Here is a 22,813-nt window from a genome sequence, read left to right on the forward strand (position 1 = left end):
CGCTCAAATGTCCCTGGTGCGTTGCAGAGCCCAAAGCTCATGACCTTGAATTGCCAGTGGCCTCTGGTGGTGCAGAACGCTGTCTTCTGTCGTGACTCAGGGGTGAGTGGGACCTGCCAGTATCCACTGCGCAGGTCGAGCGACGAGAACCACAAGGACCCCGAGACCAGGTCCAACGTCTCATCGACCCGCGGGAGTGGGTAACAATCCTTTTTTGTCACCTTATTCAGCGGCCTGTAATCCACACAGAACCGCGGTCTTGTGCTGTTCTTCCTGGGAACCATGACCACGGCAGACGCCCACGGACTGTCAGAGGGTTCTATGATTCCTGCCTCGAGCATGGCGTGGACCTCTCTATCATCCGCCTCCTGCCGGATCATGGGAAGGCGACGGGGGCGCACCTTGACTGGCCGCGCATCCCCAGTGTCGATGTGGTGTTCAACCAGATGGGTGAGACCCACCTCATTTTCATTGAGGGCGAAAATGTCCATAAAGTCCCACAATACGTGCCACAGCTGCTCGCGCTGCTCCCCTTCGAGGCTGACGCAGTTCTTTTCCCAGATGGAGCGGACCGCTACTGTCCGGTCCTCATTTTGCCGTTGTTGGTTTAGCGCTACTGTTGTGGACGACCCGGATGACGTCGCCCCCCACTTTGGACTTGATTCTTCAGGGCGAGCGGACTCTGCCCCCATTACCGGTGGCTGCTGTGTGGTGGATGGTATCCTCTTGGCTGCGAGCTCCCTGATTGCCTCATCCCTCTCTATGGGGGGCCTGACAGCCTCTTCCCAGGTTGTCGGACTGGCGACTGCGGTGTTGACGGACACAGCCACAGTCCGTTCAGTGGGAGCGGTCAGCTTTACTCGCTGGCCACTCGGCAAAACGAGCACCGCAGACCCCAGGTCTATTACACATCTTGTGGCTTTCAAAAAGTCTCGACCAAGTATACATGGGTCGCTCACATCCGCCACCCAAGCGGAAAATGTCGCTGACAAGCCTCCGATTACGAACATAAACGTCGCTCTGCCTTTCATCTGGGCTATTTCCCCTGTCACTGTCTTTAATCTGGTGAGACTTGGTTCTAAAATGGTTCCAGCTGGAACAACGTCCGGTCTCACAATCGTGGCTGAAGATCCAGTATCCACCAGGGCTGTGCAGGCCACGCCCCCAATCTGCACGAAAACATGACATGGGTCCCCCACTTCTGTCCAGCCCACAGTCACAACAGTCTCGTCACTCAAGGGCTGGTGCTCCCGGTAACTGGCTAAAGGGGTCCGTGTCGTCCGGGCTACACAGACCCTCTATTTGGACAGCGCCGCAGCAGGTGGCCAAGTTGTCCACACCCCCAGCAGACAGCAGTGCACGCTCGTCTGTCCTTCTTTTCCTCATACTGTGTTGGGCGGGTCTGCAGCGCACATACAAGTTCCTCCACCCACGCCGGTCTTTGTTCCGCTTCCTGCATAAACGATGCAGCCGAAACTGGGCGGGAAAATGTCTCTAGTGCTGCCCCAATGGCGATCTCTCTCTCCATAGCAAGTTCGAGTGCATCTGCCAGGGCTGTGGGGTGGGCGAGCTGGACGCGCAAGCGCAGTTCATCCGGTTTAAGTGCTTGGATGAATTGATCACGTATCAGTTTGTTTTGGATTGCGTTCGGCATTCCGATATACGCACGCCGACCCAGCCTCTCGATCCCATGAGCAAGGCACCGAAGCGACTCACCCGGTAGTCTGACACGTTGCTTAAACTCACAGCGTAAAGAGTCCCTCAAGTCAAACTCTCCAAAACGCCTTTGCAGTGCAGCAACCAGCGCACTGTAATCAAGTCTCTCTTCCGGGTTCAGCAGGAGCAAACAGGACGCAGCTTCTTCCGTCAGTGACAAAGCCAAATGTATTGCCCTCACCTCCTCAGTCCAGCCTGCTTTATTAGCCACAAGCTCAAACTGAATTTTATAAGCTTCCCAGCTTCCTTTCCCGGAAAACTTCAGCGTCCTCAATGCTTCCCACACAAACTCATGGCCGCCGCCATGTTTGTTTACATTCGGCGGCGGCGGCGCATGCGCTCCTGCGTCATGACGCCGCTCTGTCATGGCGGTACTGTTGTCCATGTGGCGCGAAACGCTGGCTTCATGGCGTCCGTGCTCGACGCAAACTACGTCCGGCATGTCAATCGCACACTCTCCAGTTCCTCTCTCTATCTTCACTCGAGCGCTGCGGTCGGCGAACATCCTCGCTCCACAATGCGGGCGGCAGCGGGTTGAAATCGGAGCACTTCTGACACCAATGTAATGCCCCGCAGTGGAGAAGGAGTCACACAGACGAGGATGCGCTGCTCAATCGCTTTATTAACAAGCGGTAACTCGTTGTAGTTCAAAAAAGTAACGCACACACATACAAGAGCTTCTGTTAGCCACAACTCACGCTCACCCACACTCAAGTTCTCCGCCAACTCACCCGCGCATGCGCATTCCCCCAACCCTTCAAGACACAGTACACTAATGCAAATATCACAGATATTACAGTACGATGGTAGTTTGCATGTCTTGCAACTCCGACCCAAGTTTAGTTAGTTTTGTATTTAGCTTTTGTTCTTTTTTCACGGTGCTCAGTTTGTGTTCTCTTTTTCGCACCGTCGCTTTTTGTTATCTCCTATTTTTTTGATCATTGTTGTGAGTACCTTTTTCGTTAAGTATATAACTGTTTTACTCACAATCCATCTGCATCCTTGGGTTCCTCTGTTCTGCATTTAATTGAATTGTGACACATTCATTCACTTTCTTCTTTCCTTCATGGATCTAAACTTTACCGCCGCTGGTAGTTTTTTCTATGTTTTTATTTAATAAGTTGTAGGTGTATTTATTTCAGTATAAAAGTGTTTTGCTTCGGTCATGAAATGATGATAATGGTGTGCCAGGGCATACATACATTTTATATTTAACGCTTAAATCTCTGGAGTCTACATCAATTTCAGATCTATCCCTCATTTCAAAATGTTTTAGTTTTTTTTATGTTGTTTTTTTGTTTGTTTTCCGCCCTATTTTGTCAAACAAAACTATGTTTTTAATGGCAAACACACAAAATATGCAAAATCTTCCACCAAAAATATTTTTTAAAGTGGAATATTTGATGTGAAGTAATCGGAACCTTGGATAGGTCAAATCATAATAACATTGATTTTGATTCAATATTATGTTTTGAGCAATGACAGTTTGAAAGAAATTGATTAACGTGGTCTCCGACTTAAACAAGTTGAAAAACGTATTCGGGTGTTACCATTTAGTGGTCAATTGTACGGAATATGTACTCTACTGTGCAATCGACTAATAAAAGTCTCAATCAATCAATCCACTCCCTCGCTCTCTGTATCTGCCCCTCCCTCACGAATGCTGCTGCGTGCGCACAATTTGTTTTGTTTTTAACCCCTTCTTAACCCTGAACGTACATTGAAAATACACGCAACCCTAACTCAAGATGAGGCATTTAAGAAACTCCGCCCGGACAGCCCCGCAAAAGAAGATATGTCCGGGGAAAAGAGGACACATGGTCAGTCTAGAATATCTCCATGTTAAGAAACTCGGCTTTAGCTCCACAATGATGTCTTGTTAGTAAACACACACGCCCTCCCCTACCCTCCCCACACCCACTCACACACACACACAGCGCCTCTTCTCTTGTCCCCGTTGTGACACAGGAAGAATCAGAAGGACAACACTGCAACTCTCCAATAAAACACACTCAGATCTTCTGTTTCTAGCCGATACTACATAAAAAATAATGTAAAATAACGCAGTAACACATCATGTAGTAACGGTAACTGAGTTACTGAATATAAAAAATAACGTGTTAGACTACTAGTTACCGCCGAAACTAACAGCGTTACACAGTAACGCGTTAGTCCCAACACTGATTATACTATTGTATAATTTGTCCTATTGTGTATAATTTATATCATTGTATTATACTCTATATCCTACTGTGTATTGTTATACAGTATCATCGTATAGTATGTCTAGTGTTTGATGATCAACAAATTAAAAGGGAACTGCACTTTTTATTTTATTTTTTGCCTATCATTTACAATTACTATGAGAAATAAGAACACACGTCTTTTTTTTTTTAGGATTCTACAGATAAAAAAAAACATTTGCAAGATGCGGCTAATGGTGGTCCCCTATGTTGCCTTGAAGCTGTTTTGGGTTGGGCTCTCTGGGTGGCTGGGGCCGTACTTTGGTTCCCGCACACACTGGGAGACAAATATATTGTACATACAAATTCACATACATACTCACATACACACAATTATTCATACATATATACACACATAAGTATATTCATTCATTAATACATACATACATATGCGCACACATTGGTATTTACCCACATACATAGGTACCTAGCCTCCCACATACATACACAAACTCAGTACATAAATAACATTCACGGCATGCACATTCACTGTACAAACATACATATACAGTCGCGATCAAAAGTTTTGTTTTTTATCGCGACTGTACACATCCTGTACATATACAAGCACATATGCATACATACAGTCATGCATATAACCACGTTTCATCAAACATATTTTAACGTTGTTCCCCTAGGGAAAACTGGGTAATACGTGGCACACTGACAAAGCTTAACCTATTGTTACTGTAACAATCTACAAGGATAATACAGTTCGCTTCTCTTTGTTCCCCTCCATCTATCTGCTTTCTTTTTTAATTCAAGTTATCATTACATACATGTATTGTTGCAATTGAAACAATTGTATTATTGATAATAGAGGTAATTGTTGTTATTATTCATTATCAATAGTGCTACTTCTATTGGTATTTTTACTGCTCCATTTTTAGTGTAATAATGTTCATTGTCATTTCAGGGTTATTAATAATTACTTCACTAACTGCTTTGCTATCACTTTTCGTATCATATTTGTACATATCGTATTTGCTGATGCTATTCTGTTGTTGTTGATGTTGCTATTGTTGTTGTCTCTCTGTCTTATCCACCTCTTGTCTTTGCAATTTCCCCCTCTGTCAAATACAAATAAGGCAACAGGAGAAGTATCCCGCACTTCTCTTTTGTAAAATAAATCTGTACAGCAAATATGGGCATCTACCTCAACATCATGATTTGCCTGAGTGGCTGGACAGGACAAAATAAAGAAAATAAATAATTAATGAAATTTAAAACCAGTAGGCAGCTTCAATCCCTCTGTCAACATTTCATATACACGCTGTTAATATATGTATATATATATATATATATATATATATATATATATATATATATATATATATATATATATATATATATATATATATAATGTTGTAACAAACACATTCATAACAATATGTAATATGTACAATGTACCGTATTTTGGTCATTTTAAGCATTACCGGAACTTATTTCCTGGGAGCATTTATTACAGTGGCCGTAGCGGCGCACTTCTGACTTTCGGCAACAAATGTGTGTTTCCTACTTGCCAAAACAAACGCAGGTTTTTTCTAATCATGGCAGACTTCGTAATAGACGACGAAGATGACTGTTTTTGGACAATGAGGATTCTTAACCTTATCTTTTTGTAGCTGAATATACGGAGGATGAACTGCTGGTTATAGAAGTCGAGCGAGCAGGAAAGGAGGGTGGAACAAACAGAAATGTGTGCTTCTACTGCACTGAGTGGTGCACAAATGTTACTATCAATGGAAATACTTTTTGTATCTGGCGAGGAGGACAATGTTCAAAGAAACTTCTTCGCAAACTATTTGCATTAACAAACTCTCCAGTAGTAGAATCTTTTTTCCCACTTACCCAAAATCCATCCATCCATCCTCAAATAGAAGAAAACTTTCCTGGCCAGCTTGACCAAACGGACAACTGTCCATCAAGTAAGTCACTATAATGTTGGTCATGATACATGTAGCACATCATGCTTGTTATTACAACTACAGTACGTACACTGTCAAGCTGGCTGTGTACAAACAAAATATCAAATGTGGGCTAATACTTTACAGATACTGTAATATGATTGTTCATGTTTTTCAGTCTGTAACAATTGGTGCCTCATCGCATTGTGTTGTGCATTATAAACTCAAACGCGTTTTGTGCTGGCGTAGAAGCTAGCTTATCTTTTGCCGTAGTTAGCTTCTACGGCTAATACCATAGCACGCCAATGTGTTACTACGCTACAAAAAGGGTTTCTCAGTGTTTGCTCTTACAATAACGATGTCGCTACAGCAGTTCATTCTCCATAAATTCAGATTTAAAGAGATAAGGTTGTGGATCCTAATTTTCCAAGAATAGTAGTTACCAAATCTGCCATGATTAGAAGACACACATGGGTTTTGTATCCAGAAGGGGTTGTTACCAGAAGTCAAACATGCGCTGCTATGGAAACGGAAATAAATGTGCCGAAGAATTAGTTCTGGCAATGATTAAAATGACCAAAATAAGGTAAATATTGAACATATTACATAATGTTATGAACGTGTCTGTTACTACATTATATATACACTTGCAGTGTGTATACAAAATGTTGGGAGGGTTTTAAAATTGTTTTAAACAGCTTTGAAGGCTACAACGGAGACTCCCATGAGCCGCATCTTCTAAGCGTTTTTTATTATCTTTAAAATCCCCCGAAAAAAGACATGTTTGTTCTTGTCTCCCATAATGATTGTGAACGATAGGCAACATTCCAAAAAAAAGTGCAGTTCCCCTTTTAAAGGCAAAATAATTACTCAATCTAAAGTAAGTAAGTAAAAAGTACTCGTATCGGCGTATTTACTTGTCATGGTATGGATACTTACATTTAGAGACCACCATTTCTCACTGTACTCAGCACTCAAAGTGTACTATAATGTACTGTACACTTGACTTTTTAAAACACACAGTCTGCTGCCCATACCTCTGTGCAGGTATCTTGCTGTAAAATGCGAGAACTTGATGACCCGTCCTTATATTGCCAAGTTGCCGGCTGGTTCACACATTCAGACATCATTGAGACTGCTGGCGCCGGAGCCGGAACAGAAACAGGAGCAGCATGCTGAGCTGGCATCACGACCGAACCCGGTCCAGAGAGTTGGGTTTGTCCTCGAGTAAAAGAATCATGAACTGTGATAGTAGACAAGACTTTTGGTGATGTGGAAATCGCTGCGTCGACTGCTATGGAAGTTGCTGATTGAGTCAACACTTGGCCTCCTGGCGCTTGACTTTTTGCCTGGATTAACGCTGGAGTTTGAGTTTCCACCTCCTCTGGAGCTGAAAGCGCTGCTGAGGCGTGAAATGAAGGGGCTACACCTAGGTCTGTGCTGGCGGCAGGAGTTTCTACATCTGCTCCAGTTCCCCAGGGAGGCATCTGAAGAGTAGGAAGGACAGGTGGAAGTGGGGTCAAAAGTTGATCGTCTCCTAAATTCCCCTGTGGAGCTGCAGTCTGCACCTGCAAAAAAAACAATTAGGAGAATTGTTGATGATGTTCATGGTTTTTATTTGTCCATTCAACATGTCCAAACATGAGTAGGAAGAAGCAAGAGTTTATTTCATCGTGCCCATAGTTAACTTCCTGTGTTATGTTAAGGGGCACCCATGATGATTTTAATCTACATTAAAAACACTTCCTCGTTGTCCAGATAATATGTATTGGATATGCTTTGGTGAAAATTGTGCATAATTGTTACTACACATTCACTTGTATACCTCGTTTTTGAGCCTGTCTGCAAGATGTTTGATTCTGGAGGCGTTCCCAGATTACAAATAAAACTTAACCTCACCCTCTCCAAAAGTATCATTATTTATCTTTTGAAAATGTACACTGTTTAAATATGTTTCTTAAGCACTGCTTTTTCCCAGAAATTGTCAAAAATAAACTTCATAAACATTATATAGATTCACCTAGTCACAAAATCAGGTACACCTGCACACTTGCAAAATAGATTTAGACTCTGCATAAAAAAGCTGCTTTCAGCAGCATTTATGTACCTGCATGTTGCACGAAAATAATACTTTATCCTAATTTTTGGGCTTCCCCATCGCCTGAGAGCTTGACTTAATGTTTGTATAAGTATGTCTGCCTCGCTGTGATGTCACAATGTAACCAGGTTGCAAAACCCGCGAACAGAGGCATCCAAAACTGCGCGTTAGCTCACGGCAAAACCTTATTATCTGACGCATTGGCATTGTTTAAGACGACTATCCAACAATAAAAAAATTCAACTAAACAAAAATGTAATTAAAGATAGAACAAATACAAATAAGAAATAAGTTAAAATAAAGATAGAAAACAAGATAAAGTAAAATTATTGTTACTTCCAAATAGCCAAACGCATGCCCTGCATGCATTGCACTAATGGTTAAGCGCCACTTTTCCATGTTAATCCCAATCAGCCAACTATTAGGGTTAGAATTTAGTCAAATATTCACCTGGACAGGCTGTTCAGCCAGTTGTTGGTCAGAGTGGGGGACAGAGTATGGGATGGTTTGTACCTGGGAAAGAGGTAAGGCATGTGTGGAATGGAAGCTGTGAGTGTTTGCAGCTGTGCCACTGTGCTGCTGGGGCACTGCAAAGGACATGGTCATGGCAAGACGTGGGGCGGGGAAAACTGGCGGAGGTGTGGACCGGGGGTTCTGAAGTGTGCTAATGGAGGCAGAATGAGGAGTCAGGATGATGGCGTGGTGATGAGGTGAAGGGGAGTAGTAAGGGCTACCTAAAGGAGCCAGGGAGAAAGGAGGGGGCCTGATGCCCCCTGCTTGAACACAATATGATGAGGGAAACTGGGAAAGAAAAAAGGGAAAATGAACAAAGTCTCTTCTTAAGTACAAACAAGACATACAGGTGCGTTGAATTTCACCTACACAGCCCTCATTGACATTAATCTCCCACTGCTCACCTGTGTGCTGATGTGCAGGGGCAGTACAGGAGGAGGTGCACTGGTGCCACACTGTGGTAACCCAACTGGGAAGTCAGGAGGACTCAAGTGAGCTGCAGGCTGGTCAGCAGGTAATCGCTAAGGAAGACAAACACTTTGTTTTATGTTGGACATACAAGAGACATCACACACAGCAGCGTGAAGTTTGTGTTCACGCTTGTGGTTCAGGACTCTCGCCCGGCCCAAAACTGAAAAAACGTACAGTACTTAGAGCCTGATAGAGCCCTAAGTAAGTACGCTTTATCTCCTGATAGAGATAAAGCAGCAGCCGTAGAACACTTTTAGTCTTGATAAATCACACATTCTTGTCACTTTCTGATGATCACCATGAGACGCAATCCTCTGCGCACAAGTTTAGTAGATCAGCTTTGTGAGCGCTATCTGTTTTGCACATGTTTTAATACACACAAACCTTTAGAAGATCAGGCCCTTGATGTGCAGTCTTGAGCAGTTTGCATTTACACCGGTATTTTTGTCCTGTGACCGAAGGCTGTGCAATAAAGAACATTTGCACAGAGTAAGGACTGGATTGGAGAGTTTTCCTGACAAATATTATTACCTCCACGAGGAGGTTACAGTATGTATTGGCTTGGGTTCGTCTGTCAGTTTGTCTGTCTATGAATTTCGATATAGACCAAACGCATCAAGGTGCAAAGACTGATGCAGAGTAAACCCTCTTGCAGCCTGTTTGGAAGCAACAGACAAACAAAACAAGACAAAATGTTAGAAATGGGGATAAGGAACAAGTGAATAGATTTTGGGGTGATCCAAATCACCATCTGGATTTTTTACAACTGAGGGATAAAGCCTGGCAGAAGTCTGCGCTCACCCGGTGTTTTTATACTTAAATTTAGTTTTATTATCATTCAAATATTATATCCGTCTGTTGGGTCGAATATGAAGTTTATTTTTAACTTTATATATATATATATATATTCTTTTTATCAGCTTAGATTTCACAAAGTTTCTCAAATATACACTAGTGGTTAAAAGTTTTACAACCCCTTATCTATAGCAATAAGTAGGTACATCCCAATATTTCACTGGTACTTTCAATGTAACCACAATTTTATTACTGAACTTTCTTCGCTCCCAATGTTATATTTCTATTGTTAACTGAGCAAGTGCAAGGTCCACAGGTATTTGAACAGTGACAGTTTTTTTTAAAATGATTTTGCCTTTTATAGTGTACACCACTACAATCGATTAGAAAAAACTTAGTCGATGAATAAATCAACATGCTATGGAAGTTTGGACTTTCAACTTTAAAGGCCTACTGAAACCCACTACTACCGACCACGCAGTCTGATAGTTTATATATCAATGATGCCAATACGGCCGAGTTAGATTAGTAAGGTGCAATTTTAAATATTTCCGCGAAATATCCTGCTGAAAACGTCTCGGTATGATGACGTTTGCGCGTGACGTCACGGATTGTAGCGGACATTTTGGGACACTTTTGTGGCCAGCTATTAAGTCGTCTGTTTTCATCACACAAAATTCCACAGTATTCTGGACATCTATGTTGGTGAATCTTTTGCAATTTGTTTAATGAACAATGGAGATTGCAAAGCAGAAAGCTGTAGGTGGGAAGCGGTGTATTAGCGGCCGGCTGCAGTAACACAAACATTGTTTACATTCCCGAACAATGACAGTCAAGCTTTACCATTGGCCTGTGGAGAACTGGGACAACATAGACTCTTACCAGGAGGACTTTGATTTGGATACGCATGCTTGTGGAGATGGCACAACAGAGACTCTTACCAGGAGGACTTTGAGTTGGATACGCGCTACCGTGAGTACGCAGCTGCGGCTTCCAAACATTTGATCGCTTACCCGTACGTGCGTGCCGCTATGTGCATGTCACATACGTAACTTTGGGGAAATATATGTGCTGTATGAACTTTGGGGAGGTGAACGGTACTTTGGGCTGTGGGATTGAGTGTGTTGTGCGGGTGTTTGATTTTTATTGGTGGGTTATATGGACAGGAGGGGGGAGGGGTTTGTTATGTGGGATTAATTTGTGGCATATTAAATATAAGCCTGGTTGTGTTGTGGCTAATAGAGCATATATATGTCTTGTGTTTATTTAATGTTTTAGTCATTCCCAGCTGAATATCAGGTCCCACCCGCCTCTCACAGCATCTTCCCTATCTGAATCGCTTCCACTGCCCTCTAGTCCTTCACTCTCACTTTCCTCATCCACAAATCTTTCATCCTCGCTCAAATTAATGGGGAAATCGTCGCTCTCTCGGTCCGAATCGCTCTCGCTGCTTGTGGCCATGATTGTAAACAATGTGCAGATGTGAGGAGCTCCACAACCTGTGACGTCACGCTACTTCCGGTACAGGCAAGGCTTTTTTATCAGCGACCAAAAGTTGCGAACTGTATCGTCGGTGTTCTCTACTAAATCCTTTCAGCAAAAATATGGCAATATCGCGAAATGATCAAGTATGACACATAGAATGGATCTGCTATCCCCGTTTAAATAAAAAAATCTCATTTCAGTAGGCCTTTAATTCAAGAGCTGTCATTTATCATTTATGAATTAATACTACAGGTATGGGATAGCATTGAGTGTGCCCAAACACAAACTGAAAATACTATACCACCATGTTTACACTTGGATGAAAGTGTATTGCAATAAATTATATGCATGGACATCATTCCATGATGAGTATAAAACTAGTGAATACTATAAAAACACTTTTTTGTGCTCAGCCTTCCTTGCCTCCCTCTAGGCACCTTTGTTGCGTACTTTGTTTTTTACTAGTTTTTTCGTGGCACAGGCTATTCCCTCCTGTTTCATTGTTTTTTGTATCTCCTCCCGAGCTCTGGATTAAAGCTTCTTGTACTCAGTGCTGTCATCTCCTCTTTGCTCCTGGGTTTTCGCTTGGGTGTAACCTAACACATTCTGTATAAAAAACACAGCCAAACAAACCAATCAACAAAATGATAAAAACATATTTAGCACTACACGTACACAACAAAATAAGCACTAATCAAATGAGAACTATGCAAAAAAAAAAAAAAGTATAAATATAAACATAAAAATTGCCTTTAAACCAGGGGTCCCCAAACTACGGGCCGCGGGCTGGATCCAGTCCCAAGATAAAAAAATAAATACATTAAAAAAATTAAAAAAAAAGATATTTTCTTAAAATCTGTCCTTTGTAATCCATTTTCTACCGCTTGTTACTATGTGTCTCCTAGCCGCAAGGGCAAATCATATTGTCTAAAAATGCATTTTCCCATCGATAACGTGACATCATCGCGCTTGGAACATATATATATGTACTTGAATAAAATCCCCTGAAGAGCAGGAAAAGGCTTGTAGGGATGAAATAGCCTCTGTTTTTTTCCTGACCTAACGTATATTCTGCTCTACCCCGGTATTGAGCACTGTATAACGGATAAACCACAGAAACCTCGACTATATATATATATATATATATATATATATATATATATATATATATATATATATATATATATATATACACACAGTCGCGATCAAAAGTTTACATACACTTATAAAGAACATAATGTCATGGCTGTCTTGAGTTTCCAAAAATGTCTACAACTCTTATTTTTTTGTGATATAGTGATTGGAGTACATACTTGTTGGTCACAAAAAACATTCATGAAGTTTGGTTCTTTTATGAATTTATTATGGGTCTACTGAAAATGTGACCAAATCTGCTGGGTCAAAAGTATACATACAGCAATGTTAATATTTGGTTATATGTTTCTTGGCAAGTTTCACTGCAATAAGGCGCTTTTGGTAGCCACCCACAAGCTTCTGACAAGCTTCTGGTTGAATTTTTGACCACTCCTCTTGACAAAATTGGTGCAGTTCAGCTAAATTAGTTGGTTTTCTGACATGGACTTGTTCATTCAGCATTGTCCACACATTTAAGTCAGGACTTTGGAAGGCCATTCTAAAACCTTAATTCTAGCCTGATTTAGCCATTCCTTTACCACTTTTGACGTGTGTTGGGGTCATTGTCCTGTTGGAACACCCAACTGCGCCCAAGACCCAACCTCCGGGCTGATGATTTTAGGTTGTCCTGAAGAATTTGGAGGTAATCCTCTTTTTTCATTGTCCCATTTAAAGCACTAGTTCCATTGGCAGCAAAACAGGCCCAAAGCATAATACTACCACCACCATGCTTGACAGTGGGCATGGTGTTCCTGGGATTAAAGGCCTCACCTTTTCTCCTCCAAACATATTGCTGGGTATTGTGGCCAAACAGCTCAATTTTTGTTTCATCTGACATCACATGGACAAAGATAAGACCTTCTGGAGGAAAGTTCTGTTAGAATGGCCTTCCCAAAGTCCTGACTTTAACGTGTGGACAATGCTGAAGAAACAAGTCCATGTCAGAAAACCAACAAATTTAGCTGAACTGCACCAATTCTGTCAAGAGGAGTGGTCAAAAATTCAACCAGAAGCTTGCCAGAAGCTTGTGGGTGGCTACCAAAAGCGCCTTATTGCAGTGAAACTTGCCAAGGGACATTATTATTATATTAACATTACTTTTTACCCAGCAGATTTGGTCACATTTTCAATAGACCCATAATAAATTCATAAAAGAACCAAACTACATTAATGTTTTTTTTGACCAACAAGTATGTGCTCCAATCACTCTATCACAAAAAAATAAGAGCTGTAGAAAGTATTGGAAACTCAAGACAGCCATGACATTATGTTCTTTACAAGTGTATGTAAACTTTTGATTGCGACTATATATATATATACACTACCGTTCAAAAGTTTGGGGTCACATTGAAATGTGATGAAGGAAAAGCACTGTACTTTTCAATGAAGATAACTTTAAACTAGTCTTAACTTTAAAGAAATACACTCTATACATTGCTAATGTGGTAAACGACTATTCTAGCTGCAAATGTCTGGTTTTTGGTGCAATATCTACATAGGTGTATAGAGGCCCATTTCCAGCAACTATCACTCCAGTGTTCTAATGGTACAATGTGTTTGCTCATTGGCTCAGAAGGCTAATTGATGATTAGAAAACCCTTGTGCAATCATGTTCACACATCTGAAAACAGTTTAGCTCGTTACAGAAGCTACAAAACTGACCTTCCTTTGAGCAGATTGAGTTTCTGGAGCATCACATTTGTGGGGTCAATTAAACGCTCAAAATGGCCAGAAAAAGAGAACTTTCATCTGAAACTCGACAGTCTATTCTTGTTCTTAGAAATGAAGGCTATTCCACAAAATTGTTTGGGTGACCCCAAACTTTTGAACGGTAGTGTATATATATATATATATATATATATATATATATATATATATATATATATATATATATATATATATATATATATATATACAGTATATATATATATTTATATATATATATATATACACAATGCGGCCCCCGAGTCAAAAAGTTTGTGGACCCCTGCATTAAACTGTCCATTAAACTGATAGCAAAGAAGGTAGAAATTGTGGTTAAATGTATAGTACCACTCAAATGTTTAGACATAATTACTGGTTTATGAATGGTTCTAAAACTTCTGCCCGGTAGGCGGTAGTGTACTTCTAAAGAGCAGTGGTGTCGTGTTGGCCAACAAAAACAAACTAGCAGCGCAAACGCACTAGTGTACTTATTACCCTAAGCAAACCACAACCACAAGTGTGAACAAACCCGTAATTTCCTCCGCTTAAGTCATTGTGGGTTAGGAATGAAAGTTGCATGTTTTTTCCTATGGATTTTGCGACTAAAAATATCCTAGCGAGAAAGAAGTCATGTCACAGTTTCCTACAACAAACCCTAATGCATGAGGTAAAAGTTACATGATGGATGCGAGCAAATCTGTCTGATTACAAGAGTGACCTGGGCCTGTTTCATACAAAGCCAGAACACTGCCGGTAAATTTTGGTAGTGATAAAACATTTTTGCCATTGTAGAGGAAGTTGTATTGACAGTGAAACAAGTACAAAATTGGTATTGTAAAATGTTGAATTGAAAATAACAAACAGACGTATAAATACCGCAGTATTTTTTGTGGATCTTTTTGGTATATGCTCTCAGTGAGCTCGAAACCCCACACCCCTAGACCCCACGTGAAAACAGTGCCAGGTAAGTTGAAAATGAAAAAAGGAAAAGTGAATGTTTACTACCAAAAGTTAAAAATAAAAACTTGGACGTATTTTGGCTTAAAACTTACAGATAAAGTTGAAGCTACAGTATAAACACGGAAGCGCCGCTCTGCAAGAGGTTCTATGCTCTTGCTCTTGTTAACCATAAGCTAGCTAGCGTTTAACGTCCATCTGCAGTCGGTAGTGTTTTACCTACTTCTAAATGACTAATCCTCGCCACCATGGTGACAAATAAACGACATTCTTTCAAGTATCATCCCTGAAGGATGAAGAATAGCTAAACATGATTCACTACACACTGCAGGAGGATACAATAGTTAACAGCTAGCGCTCCTGAATGTAAACAAATGCTGTGGGTGGGTCTGCACAGACATCGACTGTAACGATACCACGTACAAGATCCATACATAGTTGCTACTACATTGATTACGTTGATATTTTTTACTATCACAAACTCTTTTGTCTTTTTTATTGTTTATGAAGTCAGGAAATACGTCCCTGAACACAGGAGAACTTTAAGTATGACCAATGTATGATCCTGTAACTACTTGGTATTGGACTGATACCAAAATTTGTAGTGTCACCCAAAACCTGTGTAAAGTATCAGACAACAGAAGAATAAGTGATTATTACATTTTAACAGATGTGTAACTAGCACATGTTAAAACGGAAAGCAAGCAGATATTAACATTAAATGGACAAGTAGATTAATAATCCATTTTGTACCGCTTGTCCCTCATAATTCTGACAGAATATTACAATGAGAAATGACACAATATGTTACTGTATACGTCAGCAGACAAATTAGGAGCCTTTGTTTGCTTACTTACTACCTAAAGAGAAGTGGTCTAGTATCTTTACAATCGTATTTAATGCCAAAATTCTTCTTTGATTTCAATAGGAATCATGTGGTTAATGTATCATAAGATTTTCTGTTAAAATAAAGCTAATAATGAATTTTTTTTGTGGTCCCCTTTATATTGAAAAGTATCGAAATACATTTTGGTATTGGTACCAAAATATTGGTATCTGGGCAACCCTACTTACCGTATTTTCCGTACCATAGGGCGCACCGGATTATAATGCACACTGCCGATGAGCGGGTCTAGTCAGGTCTATTTTCATACAAAAGGTGCACCGGATTATAGGGTGCATTAAAGGGGTCATATTATTATTTATTTTTTTTTCTAAATGGAAAACACTTCCTTGTGGTCTACATAACACTTAACGGTGTTTCTTTGGTCAAAATGTTGCATAGATTATGTTTTACAGACCATTTTCAAGCCGCTTTCTGACAGTCGCTTCAGAATGCGCCGTTTTGTGGGCGGTCTTATTTACGTGGCTCAACTTCGGCACCGTCTTTTCTCCGTCATCATTGTTGTAGCGGTGTAGCGTGCAAGGACGGGAGTGGAAGAAGTGCCAAAAGATGGAGCTAACTGTTTTGATGACATTCAGATTTTACTTAAATCAATAACGGAGCAGCATCTCCTCATCCGTGGCTCACTAGTGCAACTAGTGTGTCCTGTGAAAAAACGTCCGACCGGAACTCTCTAATAACTAAAGTTCCTTGGGTGAATAATGTAAACTCACTACACCGGTATGTTTTAGCGTTTTCATGGCGAGTTTACTGACAGATATAAGTAAGAACTTTACACCACTTTATATTAGAAATGGCAACAGCGGAGGATGAATGTCCCATAACAAGAAGATATAGAAAAAGACGACAACCGACTACGATGTGGGTACGGACTACAAAGGCGGATGCGTGCAAATTTTCGGGACTTATGCAGATCCCAAATACAGATCAGCAGGTACCAGAAGGTAAGAAAAGTTACTTTTGCATAATATTGCGAAACAAAAGGCCAGATAATATGTCTTACCTTATGCACACACCATAATAATACTCGTATGTTGAAGCACAGTACAATACATCAAGTGGTGCGGCTTCATTGCTTACCAAAGTCGTACTAAAACATTTTGATACATTTTTGAGCGCCTTGTGTAATGTTCTATATTTTCAATGGAACAAATAACATTTTGTTGTTGTTTACTTGAGTCATATTGCAGTCCACACGTTTCTCTTAAGCGTGACTGCGATCATATTGCAGTCTACACGTATCTCTTATGTGTAACTGCCATCTACTGGTCACACTTATCATTTCACCATGTACCAAATAAAATAGCTTCGAGGTCGGTAAGCACAACCAAAATTATTCCGTACATTAGTTATAAGGCGCACTTTTGAGTTTTGAGTAAAATGAAAGGATTTTAAGTGCGTCTTATAGTCCGAAAAATATGGTACATACTGTAGCCTCAATGCTTCACGGGACAACAGTACCTGGTCCTGGCCGAGATGGGCAGTGAGCTGCGTCTGTACAATGGGCGTTGCAGTTGGGAAGCTTTGTGCTGTCGGTCTACTCTGGTATGCAGCAGGGGCCGGCGTGGACGGAGCAGAAACCGTCTGTCAGAAAATAAAAACGTTTACTAGACAGGGTGACTGAGAACGCAGCAAGGGTTCGCAGCTATTACTGGCACAAACCAAGCTCAAAACCAACACGCTTACTGTGCCCAAAGCAAGCAAGAGGAAGGATTTTGTAGGCAGGAATCCAGAATAAGGCTGAACGGAGAAGGTGAAATCGCAGCAGCAGGAGTCTTGTCTTTTCTATCTGTTGGTTACAGAGCTGCGGGCATCATAAACAAGGCAGCAAGCTGCTGCAGTGACAGTGTTTACTGTTTACCCTACAGCCTGCTTCTCTAAGCTAGTGGCTCTGCTCTGCCTTTGCTCACATGTGCTGAAAACACACGTCTCCCGTTAGATAAGAGTGGAACTTGAAGACTCTTGTCTGCACGATCAACCAAGTGGGCAGCTTGACAGTTAGCACCCCCTTCTGGGAGGGTGGGGGAACTTGTTCTGAGGCCGACGATGTGATGGAGACAGTGGTTAAGGACACTGAGGTGTCCTCGTGTACACGGTGTAGCACTTGAAGGCACGCTGTGTAAAATCAACGGCGGCGAGTGACGTTCTGATGACATCGAAGCAGGAGAAGGAGAGTAAGGCAGCCTCGGGGATTGGAGTAGTGTGACCACGCACATGTCTCAAAAACCCACATCTCCTTATCCTGTCCGCCTGGAGGAGAGACATGCAAGCATCGCAATGGCTGCGTGGGATGCCGAGTCGCTGCGGCTTCGGAGGTGAATTGCAGCGACATGCTGAGTCTTGATGACAAAATTGACGAGAGGACAAGATAAAAAAGAGCTTCGGGAAGAGTCGAGAAAGACCGTGCACAAACAGCCTCCTGAGTGAGTCCGACACGGCAACATCACAACCTGGGAGGCAATTGCACGTTGGAAGAAGTCATGGCTAACAGAGGCATCATTGCAGTGACGCTGATTAACCAAAACAAACATAAAAGTGGGTTAAAGGTGAGAAAAACATTATGACATACAGTATATTACTCACTGTTTGAGACTCGTCCGACCCCAGGTGCGGTTGTGCAGCAGGTTGTTGATAAGCCGCAGGATGCAGCTGACCTGTGGTTTGCTGATGCGTGGCGTCCTGCGTGTACTGCTCACGCGAGGCCTGTGCCAGGGCTTGCTGGTAGGGTCCTTGCTGCGCCAAAGGCTCAGGAGGACTGTAGACCGCCTGTGCCGCCGGGCATGCCAGCTCAGGCAGGGACTGGTAGCAGCCATTTTGCTGTTTGCTGAGATCGTCCGACTGCACGGTGGAGCTCGCCCCGCTCTCCGCTGCCGGAGAACATAGTGAACTTGGTAAGTCATCACAGGAAGGGCAGAGAGTGGACAAGGACAGAGGAGGACACATGCTGGCTGTTTATATTAGTGATGGGTAAATGACACCTCAGTGAGTGTATAGCACACTCAATAGCGGTACTGATACTCTGTTGCTGTTTCATAATGGTCATCGGCTGGATTAAAAAAAATAATTTCACCCACAAATAGAATTAATTGTTAGCAAATATTTTGCTATGTTTTTTCACAGATACCTGTGCAGAAAGATATGTGAAACACGCAACTCTGGTCAATGAGCCAAATAGTAAACAAGAAAAGAAGAACAATATTCATTCTGGTATTTAAGATTACGGTGATACTTCTATGAATTTTAACTTAATTTTCTGTTGTTCTTTATTCAACTTTTATTAAAGTTTTATTGCTTAATTATTTGGCGCTGAAAGATCATAAGTGTTATTTTTCTTAGTACTATTTAGATCAGGAGGGTCCAAACTTTTTTCATCAAAAAGTTAAAGCATGCAGAAGCCAATTTGATATTTTATTATGTAAAAGAAAATGCCAAAAAACAGACATGATATATATTTAAAAATAAATATTTGTGTTTGCCTAGTTTTACCATAGTAGGTGACAAAGCATATTATCATTAGTTTTAATAATAGGCATAATTATTATTATTACATCATTTCAGCTTTTTCTCAATACATTACGTCTTTTTGTTGATTTTTTTTACTTGTCTTTTAATTTGATTTCATTTGGACAATATGCTGCGTGTCGACAAAACGCAAATTGCGGGTCGCGTATGGCGCCCTGGGCCACACTTTTGACACACCTGACTTACAATAATGATGGAGACAAAAACAGATATGGAACACGTCACGCCACTTTTCCGACATCATTTAGTACGAGCTAAAGAAATAAGCGCTTCCTGATAAACACAGTTTGGCACTTCAAAGTCAAATGATACAGCAGGTGAATCTGTCACGTGTTTTTTTTTTAAAGTGATACACACATCGAGGGACACAGTATCACTATTTGTGTTTTATAAGGCGGTATCGTGTGACCCATCACTAGTTCATATCATGATGCTACATTAAAGTGAAACATATTTTCACATTCTTACATGTGGTGGACAAGGTGACTGGGACAGTGCAAATCAAAGGCTGATGCTCCGCCTCCTGGTCTTCATAATCAGTGGTGGCTAATGCGGTCCCCTGTGGTCGAGAAGTACCGGGCACCTGAAGGAGGTTCTGCTGAGTCTTCTTCGCCGACGCCTCGCCGTTTCCCGATGAGGCGGTGCGCTCCCGCCTCCATTTGATCAGAGCCACGCGGTCCCGGATTGACTTGCCAACAATCTTGACGTCGCAATCCAGGAAGAAGCCGGACTCCACCTGCACGAATGCAAAATAGTCAATGTTAGCTAGGAAATACAGAACACACTCAGGATTGGTAAAATGTGCGGAATTCAAATAAGACTGTATACATAATAGCCATATTGGACCAAAACTACAAAAAACTAATCTGTCTGGAGCCGCAAAAAATTAAAAGCCTTACATAAGTCCAGAGGTGGGTAGTAACGCGCTACATTTATTCCGTTACATCTACTTGGGTAACTTTTGGGATAAATTGTACTTCTAAGAGTAGTTTTAATGCAACATACTTTTACTTTTACTTGAGTATATTTATAGAGAAGAAACGCTACTTTTACTCCGCTCCATTTATCTAGCTCGCTACTCGCTACAGATTTTTATCGATCTGTTAATGCACGCTTTGTTTGTTTTGGTTTGTCAGACAGACCTTCAAAGTAGGATCTATCGCATGCCTGCGTTTCACCATTCAAATACAGTCACTGGTGACGTTTGACTCCGTTTCACCAATCAAACAGAGCCAGGCGGTCACATGATTAACAAGCTTAAGCTTAACATGATTAACAAGCTTAAGCTTACATGAACTCAACGTCAAATTTGAGGAAGCACATCGCGGTAAGCAACATTAGTAGATATTTTGGCTGTCACCGTAGGCTGATGTTAGCTTCCCTGCAATGAATCACTGTCAAATGTACATCGTGTGGGGACATTTATTAACGCACTGCAGCCTCATAGACACACACACACACAGTCACACACACACACAGAAACAGTCGCACACACACACACACGCATGCATAGAAACACCAATCAGTGTGTTCCCAGGTGCAGCCCACACCTATCAGTTTATGGTTTGCGTAAAGGCTTATTTTCCTTTGTAATCTCTGCCTACTGAGCCTATGGTGCTGTTAAGTTATTGTGGCTCAATTTGCCTCAATTGTTTTATGTTAATGTATTACTATTTAATATATATTATTGTTTTAGTTGCTTAAGAGATATTCCTGGCTCTGAATTTGCTCATTGCTATTTTCATGTTTTTGTGCATTATTTGTTGCCGTCATCATTAAACGAACAGGTTACTCATCAGTTACTCAGTACTTGAGTAGTTTTTCACAACATACTTTTTACTTTTACTCAAGTGAATATTTGGGTGACTACTCCTTACTTTTACTTGAGTAATAAATCTCTAAAGTAACAGTACTCTTACTTGAGTACAATTTCTGGCTACTCTACCCACCTCTGCATAAGTCTTATAGTGAAAGAAACACATAATGTAAGTGTCTATATTAACTGCATTAGCCTGCCATCAGACTGCCAAGGGTCCTGCTTTTCAGATGCTGCCCAGCTCACTCTGCCCGCTCCTATGAGTGGTGAAACAATTGGAGGACCCATGTTAGCTTTTCGGGCTGTGCCCAGCCAGGCACCGTGGACACCGGCCACCAGGCGCTCGCCATCGAGCCTTACCAAATATGAATTATTTATTAGTTAATACTCATTTTTAATTTTTCATTACATTTATGTTTGTTACTGTACTACAACCACATAATTTCCCTATTGTGGGATAAATATCAATTAATCAATCAAAGTTTATTTATATAGCCCTTAATCACAAATTGTCTCAAAGGGATGCACAAGCCACAACGTCATCTTCGGCTCAGACATCAGGACAAGAAAAAACTCAACCCAATGGGAACAACGACAAACACAAACACCCCCCCCCCCCCTCCCGAATGCCGAGTGGATACAGTTAATAATGTAAGAGTCCAGTCCATAGTGGGCCCAGCAATAAGTCTGTCCTATTCTATCCTACTACTTAGATACATTACAATCAAACAGATGGTGTGTAATAAATAAATACTTGCAAATAAGACTCAGATGTGTAAGAAAACAAGATGTAACAACTAAATAGTATACAGTCCAGTGACAGGCATTGATAACAAATACGCCAACTACTCTGTTCCATGATGATTAATTCAAAGGATGGAATCGAATGTCGCAAAAATAATGTTGCATTATTCAAAGACACATACACTCACCCTCCACCTAAACTATCTACTTACATGCAATGTCTCAAATGTGATGCCTTCTTTTGTATTAGAGCTCATTTAGTGCTGAGGAGAGTGCAGAACATCATGCGTGACCTTCACTACTCTGCCCATCAACTGTTCCACCTGCTGCCCTCAGGCAGAAGGTAGAGGTCCACACAGACCGAAACAACAGTCTGTATCCTCAGGCTATAAGGCTGCTGAACATTACCCCCCGCCCCCCACCCTTCCTTCTTTCCCCAACTCCCTCTGACCCCCTCTTATGGACAATAACCACATCCACCAACAAAAGGTCTGAACTGGACTTTGCATTGCTGCACTCTTGTCATCACCTACATGTATCTGTTACAATGTTGCAAAATAATAATTGTTAATTGTTAATCTGTTAAATGTTTACACTCGGTTATTTATGGGGATTTTGTTGTTTAGGAACATGTGGCACTTTACATCGAACTATGCAGTGTTGATGCTCTTAACTTAATTTTGTTGTTTTTTGTGACAGTGACAATAAATTGAATTGAATTGTATAATGAAGTGTCAAGTGAGTAAATGGAGCTAAGAACTTCTCCATACATACTTGGGATGTCCTAGTTTTTTTTCACCCATG

The 22,813-nt window shown here is 41.3% G+C and overlaps 1 protein-coding gene across 6 annotated transcripts in view; it reads right to left on the minus strand.

Annotated features, from left to right (window-relative positions):
- The window catches only part of wnk2 (WNK lysine deficient protein kinase 2), a 103,653-nt gene that overhangs the window by 38,244 nt on the left and 42,596 nt on the right, over positions 1-22,813 (minus strand). For all 6 annotated transcript variants that reach the window (XM_062052429.1, XM_062052446.1, XM_062052436.1 and 3 more), the window contains exons 7-12: positions 19,918-20,185; positions 18,511-18,794; positions 17,389-17,511; positions 8,882-8,998; positions 8,415-8,765; positions 6,904-7,434 (exon numbers count right to left, since the gene is read on the minus strand). In XM_062052429.1, the coding sequence (XP_061908413.1) occupies positions 6,904-7,434; positions 8,415-8,765; positions 8,882-8,998; positions 17,389-17,511; positions 18,511-18,794; positions 19,918-20,185 (1,674 nt within the window). The remainder of the gene's footprint in view (positions 1-6,903; positions 7,435-8,414; positions 8,766-8,881; positions 8,999-17,388; positions 17,512-18,510; positions 18,795-19,917; positions 20,186-22,813) is intronic.

This window comes from Entelurus aequoreus, linkage group LG01 (assembly GCF_033978785.1).
Source record: "Entelurus aequoreus isolate RoL-2023_Sb linkage group LG01, RoL_Eaeq_v1.1, whole genome shotgun sequence".
In the NCBI taxonomy this organism is placed as follows: Eukaryota; Metazoa; Chordata; class Actinopteri; order Syngnathiformes; family Syngnathidae; genus Entelurus; species Entelurus aequoreus.